Source organism: Botrytis sinoallii (genome assembly GCF_014898435.1).
Source record: "Botrytis sinoallii strain Bc 23 chromosome Unknown BSIN_004, whole genome shotgun sequence".
Classification (NCBI taxonomy): Eukaryota; Fungi; Ascomycota; class Leotiomycetes; order Helotiales; family Sclerotiniaceae; genus Botrytis; species Botrytis sinoallii.
In genome coordinates this window covers 1,249,211-1,255,210 of record NW_024066031.1, presented here as the reverse complement: position 1 = coordinate 1,255,210, position 6,000 = coordinate 1,249,211, and the positions used below count along the sequence as shown (strand labels likewise).

Below are 6,000 nucleotides of genomic sequence, written 5' to 3'. Positions count from 1 at the left end.
TGGAACTCGTGGGTCAGAGGAAAGCTTTGTGATTTATCTAACGACATTACATTTGTCTCTCACGTGAATTTACCTCCGTATTGAACACGATGTCGCATTCTGTTTCCTCCCTTATTGAATATTATTGAAATCCCCTGTGAGTAGATTTCCACGGTTTCTCCTCCATGATTCCTCCATAGTCCTATCTGGGAGAAACCACAATTTCTGCCAATTCAATATATGCCGAAGCCATTTCAGCCGCGAAATGCTCTGCTTGCATATCATTTGGTCCATTTAAGTCCGGAGAATCTGCTCTGGTGTCATCTCATCAAGACCAAGCAATTTAAACCAACCATTCAACTCCTTCACGAGATCATCTTTATCCGTGTAAACGGGTATACCCCCAGCCTCTAGGTCTTCCTCGAATGCATTTCGATGGAATGTAGCAATCCTGGTATTGGGGCCACCCATTTGCCTGGAGTAGTGGACGAGCTGCGAGCGCCAATGATAGATAAATTTGTGCATTGTGAGGATGATCTCGCTAACCTTGGATCGTGAGTCTTCTCCAATGTAGGCTATAACTATGAGGAAATGCAGAACTTTGATGCGTTCTTCCGGTAATGGTGCCGGGCATGCAACTGGGTCGATCAGGTAGTAGACGGTGAGAAGAAGTCTCAAGGACCCTTTGTAATCCTGAGTTTTGGTGCGGCAGTCTAGATCAAATTGACCGCCGAATAGACTCATGTATGCTCTTCTTAGACCAGGGCAATCATGGCCGAATCCATAGGATTTCAGATCAGCAATAATTCTGTGATCGATCGATAGTTGTTGTTTCAGTTTCTCCGTGTCGACTTTAGGGTTGTAGTTGTCAATGTAAATTGAAAGCATGCGCTCTCGAAGATCACCTGTCGGTCCTAGATTTCCTCGAATACATAAGGTACATTTGCAATCAAGCTTTTCTTTTCTCATAAGTTCAAGACGGCGGGTTTCGTAGTCATTCCAAGAACTGAAACGGCGGGTAATCTCAGTGTTGGCAGGGATCGCACAATTGGCTTGTAGAATGTATGTTTTTCCATCAAAGTACTCGCGAGTGTTGGCATTGCAATCGTTTCTCATGATTGTGATGAAGGGCTCGTAGCAGCCTAGAAAAATATTTGTTACTACGGTTATTATGCCTTTACTATGAAATAATAGAATGAGCATTATCAAATGAGCTTTACTTACAACCACAAGGAATGCTCGTTGGAGAACTTGTGTTCCAATAACTTATATCATGCCTATTGAATTGGCATATGAATGGTTGGTACATCGGAATAAATTGATGAACGGCCTGTCATAGTGATTAGCAATACTGTGCAAAATATTTGAACTTGTCAACTTACAAAGCAGAGAAGATGGAAGATTGAATCTTCGTGCACAGGCGACTCTGCAAGAAGTTTCATATTCAGACTCAAATTTCTGTAGGAAGTTTCCATAGAAGGTCCATAGTCATATAAATTCCCTATCGGTGCTGAGAAAAAATCCCTCATTGTTGCATCTGTAAGAAGATTTGCCTTAGCCATGCATAGGAATCGGATAACAAAGCGGAAATCCGTACGTTCAATGAAGGACTCTGCCAAGGGCTCTTCGGACAAAAAGTCTACGAAAGTAAGACATTCATGCTTATGATGGTGTTCAAATGCTTCCTTCTGGCATCTCTGTTTTGTGTTAGCTTTTCTAACCAGATTCAACAAAGTGAATATAACGATAATTATAAATCTTACCTCGTCACAGTAGTGGTGCACCCCACAGCTTCCACATTGGTCGAATGGAATAGCTGTCCCGATGTCTCTTTCTACAGTACTGACAGTCCCTACTCCATGCTCCACGCTCTGGTATGCAAAGCAGTTATCGCAGGTTCTTAATCTCGTGTTGATTTGTTCGACCTATAATTATTCAAAAATTAGTATACTTTGAAGCGTTCAGGTTCAATGGAGGGCTTTGAGTTGAGTGAAGTATTAGGAATGTAGGCATCTAGAATCATAGGTCGCTGAGTGAATGAACAAAAAATCCCAATCAAGTCTTTTAAACAAATGATAAAAACTGTAAGAGCTCCGTTTTGTAGAGGATCTCAAAGTCACCAGCGCTTTGCTCTTAATGAATTGAGGTACAAGGTACTCAGTAGATCAATTCCTCGCTCTCAAAGACAATACATAGCCATCTAGAGCTATAGATAAAATCATCTTTGAGAAATCTGAAATGAATGTGTGGTGTGACCCTAAGATTTTGAGGAAATGAAACAATCTTCAAGATTATTGAAACCCACAGACAAGAAAATCGGGAGTATATAGATTGGAATGAATGTGTTTTGAAAGCTTTCCAACCAGTCCGCAAGTACACTTCAAATGAACACTGATCATGCCGTCAAAGGCAGATGTGTGTCAGACTAGAAAGGCCAGAATTTCTTAAAAATATCTGCAGAAAGGACATACAGTCGAACATAAGGTATTGGTTCCATAGGCAGGGACCAAAGTCTGCAGCTTGCGGTTTGTAGATTGTAAGTGTTACAGATATTTGGTTGATCTGATTGAAAATTCGTCTAATCTCAAAGGACAAGTGTACCAAGAGACGATTATGAACGAAAAAGGAAGGAAAGAGGAACATAGAACCACCTACAATGGCGAACAAAGGCTTTTCGATCGTAAACAATATATCTCCAGGGGATACAACCTTATCAACATAAAGACCTTTGTTTTTGGGATCGATGAGAGAGGGGTGGACAGATATTGGAACCTAAGAATAAATATCAGTTCAATTCAATCAAAATGCAATCTATGATTCATCATGTAGGCGGAATAAATACTTACGATACACTCAATACGATCAGGGATGGAATCTTCAGTAACAGTGTCAGGAGAAGGTCTGGGTAGATCATCAATCATATCAGTATCAACGACCAGAGGGGGTTGTTCTGTAGCCATGATTGTGGTACCTGGTGGTTGTTGTGAAAGTTTGTGGAGAGAAAAAAAGAGAGAAAGCAGGGCGCAAGAAGCTTTTAAGACTGAGATAACCAAAGTTGAGGTGAGTTTAAACTTCAGCCAATTGGATTTTTATGTGCTCTGGCATTTTGACAATTCACTGGGACTAATAATGTAGTAAGGGGAATTAGGCACAGGATGCAGCAACCTGCTACCTGATAGATGATCTTCGGGATTTAGCAGTATGATATGCATCTTTTTGTTACTCAAGATTCCAACCGTATGCATAATGTTCTCCAGATACCTCTGCCGCATAATTGAACCCCGTATTTTTGAAACCGCATTAAGTGTACCCCAATACATCATCCAAAGAACCTTATTGACTTCAGTTCAAAAAGACGCTGGCACACAAACATCATGAAGCATGCATTCAACCATATCGTAAGAAAGAGTAAAAATCATTCCTACATGGGATGAGTTTAAATGGCTTTGCGCATATTTTTGTATTGGGGCATATTGTACAATGAAAGTCAAGAGTTCAAAGCAAGTTCTTTGTCGTTTTTGTTGAGCTGGCCCCTGGAATAGCCGAAGTTTCACTTGATGACAACTACTTACTCAGAGACAACAAAGAATATCCAACACATTTCCAATTGTATAAAGTTGAGGGTTGGGTTTCAAAGAGCTGTATGTCAGTTTTGATTCTGAAGAAGCGCAGATACAGGTGTAATCATCGGTTCAAGTGCTCAAGAGCAAAATTCTCGAAATTCTATAGAGTACAGACAGATTGTTGAAACTGCTTTTATCCGTTGATGTGCATCGAATGGTCACTGATGGAGTGGAGAATAAACGGTGACAGCGATCATTTGATGTCACTGACACTATCCCCAGATTTCGGTTACACCCGAGAGTATAAAATGCGAAAGACAACCAATGAGATATCATCAATAAGAGAGCCCATGTCAATTAGTCAGGAACGTAGATGTGCACAGACAAGCTTGATCTCGTCCGTGCTTTGAATCCCTTCCCTCAGCTACCTATCTATTTCAATATGCTCGTTGAAATCTATCAATTACAATGTTTCCATAAGAGACTCTTCATTTATTGATTTCTTGACGACTCGCCATTCCAAATCCTTCAAGCTTAATTTAATTCATTTGGTTTAACATCAACCTCAATGAAGGGTTAGTCGTGATTGAATAGTACCTAGGTAGGAAAAGGGCATAATGCGAGTGTCACTTCTCGCGATAGTGATGGGCCTTCTGTATGGAATTATAGAAGCCTCCCCAGCTCGTAGAGCAGGTAAGTAAATCTTGCTGCCTTCTATTTAAATATTATTTTCATATTGACTTATTCTTTCTCGGAATCTGATACAGTAACTCCAGCGATCATTCCTCAACTGACTCTCCTACTTCCACCGCAATAGATGCCTCTGCCACAAACAAAGCAACTCCAGCGGCAAGAACTACAACCTCGATTACAGATGACGGATTGAACCCATGGGTCACCGTCGATGCCAGCGGACATGCGTCAACAGTTACGCCCATTCTTACGACGATCAATAGTAAAGTCACTACAAGTGATGCTGCTCCAGCACAATCGACTGCTACCAGTGCCTCCCCTCTCTCTGAAGCGTCAACGACATCTACATCTAGTGAAGCGGTACCTACACCGACAGGTGGTGGAGCCTTTGACATCTGCCACAATCTCAAAGGAAAGTTTGCACCGTTTTGTAAGCCAGACAATGGGTCTAGTGTATATGTCGACGAGATATATTATGGTTAGCACTTCCATCTTGTTGTATCGGGCGATCGCTGACATGTGACAGTTACTTGGGATGCTCGGTACTTCGCTGGGTCGAATGTTTCTGTTTTTATACAGGCAAACTATGTAAATGCTTCAGGGGGAGGGGTACAAGCTTTTCAATCAGTGCCCACAAGTAATAATCTTGGTTTCATTGCTTGGACGATAGATAAGAGCTGGTTAAAGGGCATGAAGTTCAACAACGTAACTTTATTTGTCACACCCACCCAGAAAACGGATATTGTTTCCGTACAAGGACCAACAATTATGGTGACTACTTCTCCTGCGCCTGAGCCATATCGTCAATCTCCAAGCAAAGCTCCCCATGGCGCTTCTCTCTATATTGCCCTTCCAACAGTCCTCGCGTTTATTGTACTAGTAATTGGGGGAACGTGGTATTGCAATCGAAAGCATCGCACCATTGGGATGGGTAGTGTGATGGGTCGACGCCAGGGATATGGAACTGGTTCAAGAAGACAAAGAATGGGATTAGGAAAGAAGAAAGATCGAGCAATCATGTTGAGAAACCAAGAGTTAACAGCCAATGGCCAGTATAGGGATATTCCAGCATCAAGAGTAGATGATCCAACGATGCATTATCGCGATGAAACGGGTTGGGATAATGATGAGAATTTCAAAGATGAGACCAGAATATAAGCTGGATCAAGACTCTGATATTCAGAATAAACCCCAGGTGTGTATGATTATGGAAACAGTCGTGGGATATGGACGTAAAAAACGATGATGGCATAGAATTTCACAGTTGTTGGCTCTGAAAAGTTCGGCTTTAGAGTTGTTGATAAACTAGTATAATATTAATAATTTTTAGCTTCAGTTTCTAGGTCTTTGGCATTCAAATACTCTCTGAATAGGTACCCGGGCTTTTAAATCAACGGGGTCTTTTGTGAGTGGCAAGTCAATTCTAGCCCTCACTTGTGATAAGGGTAAATAGCTTCTGTGGTCACCGGGTGATGTACCCAACATTAATATTTGATGAATTTCTCGGTGTCTCAGAAGCTTTCAACACTTAATTAAATTCGAATGTTCAAAAATCCTCATTTCTTAAACTATATTCCGGGGGTTTGAATATAATAGTCGCGCCGTGTCGTTTGGTAAGTGCTTGGGTTTCGGAAAGAATATTATCTCGAAGATATCTCAAACGAATATGTTTTCCTCTATGTCGTCTAGAGAGAAAGCGAGAACTGGCCACCTTTCTTTTCCAGGTGCGTTTCTGCATTGTAGTCATGGGGAATTTGTTCTTCAT

General features: G+C 41.3%; 2 protein-coding genes across 2 annotated transcripts; one reads left to right on the top strand and one right to left on the bottom strand.

Moving 5' to 3' along the window:
* Window positions 1-273: 273 nt before the first annotated feature.
* Window positions 274-2,939, bottom strand: EAF02_002878 (uncharacterized protein; the record flags this gene model as incomplete). The annotated part of the gene is made up of 6 exons (XM_038898926.1): window positions 274-1,121; window positions 1,204-1,309; window positions 1,362-1,676; window positions 1,743-1,904; window positions 2,635-2,751; window positions 2,826-2,939. The coding sequence occupies 6 exons, from the start codon at window positions 2,937-2,939 to the stop codon at window positions 274-276; spliced, it is 1,662 nt and encodes a 553-aa protein (XP_038761214.1).
* A 1,047-nt stretch (window positions 2,940-3,986) lies between these two features.
* EAF02_002877 (uncharacterized protein) lies at window positions 3,987-5,570 on the top strand. Its single transcript, XM_038898925.1, has 3 exons — window positions 3,987-4,239; window positions 4,319-4,713; window positions 4,762-5,570. Exons 1-3 carry the CDS (start codon window positions 4,160-4,162, stop codon window positions 5,391-5,393), a joined length of 1,107 nt encoding a protein of 368 aa, XP_038761213.1. The 5' UTR covers window positions 3,987-4,159; the 3' UTR covers window positions 5,394-5,570.
* Window positions 5,571-6,000: the final 430 nt, after the last annotated feature.

Excerpts from the sequence above, each read along its gene's own strand:
- EAF02_002877 (XM_038898925.1), top strand. The coding sequence starts at position 4,160 with ATGCGAGTGTCACTTCTCGCGATAGTGATGGGCCTTCTGTATGGAATT. Across the intron at positions 4,240-4,318 it reads CCAGCTCGTAGAGCAGGTAA|CGATCATTCCTCAACTGACT; the intron begins GTAAATCTTGCT and ends CAGTAACTCCAG. Across the intron at positions 4,714-4,761 it reads TGTCGACGAGATATATTATG|TTACTTGGGATGCTCGGTAC; the intron begins GTTAGCACTTCC and ends GACATGTGACAG.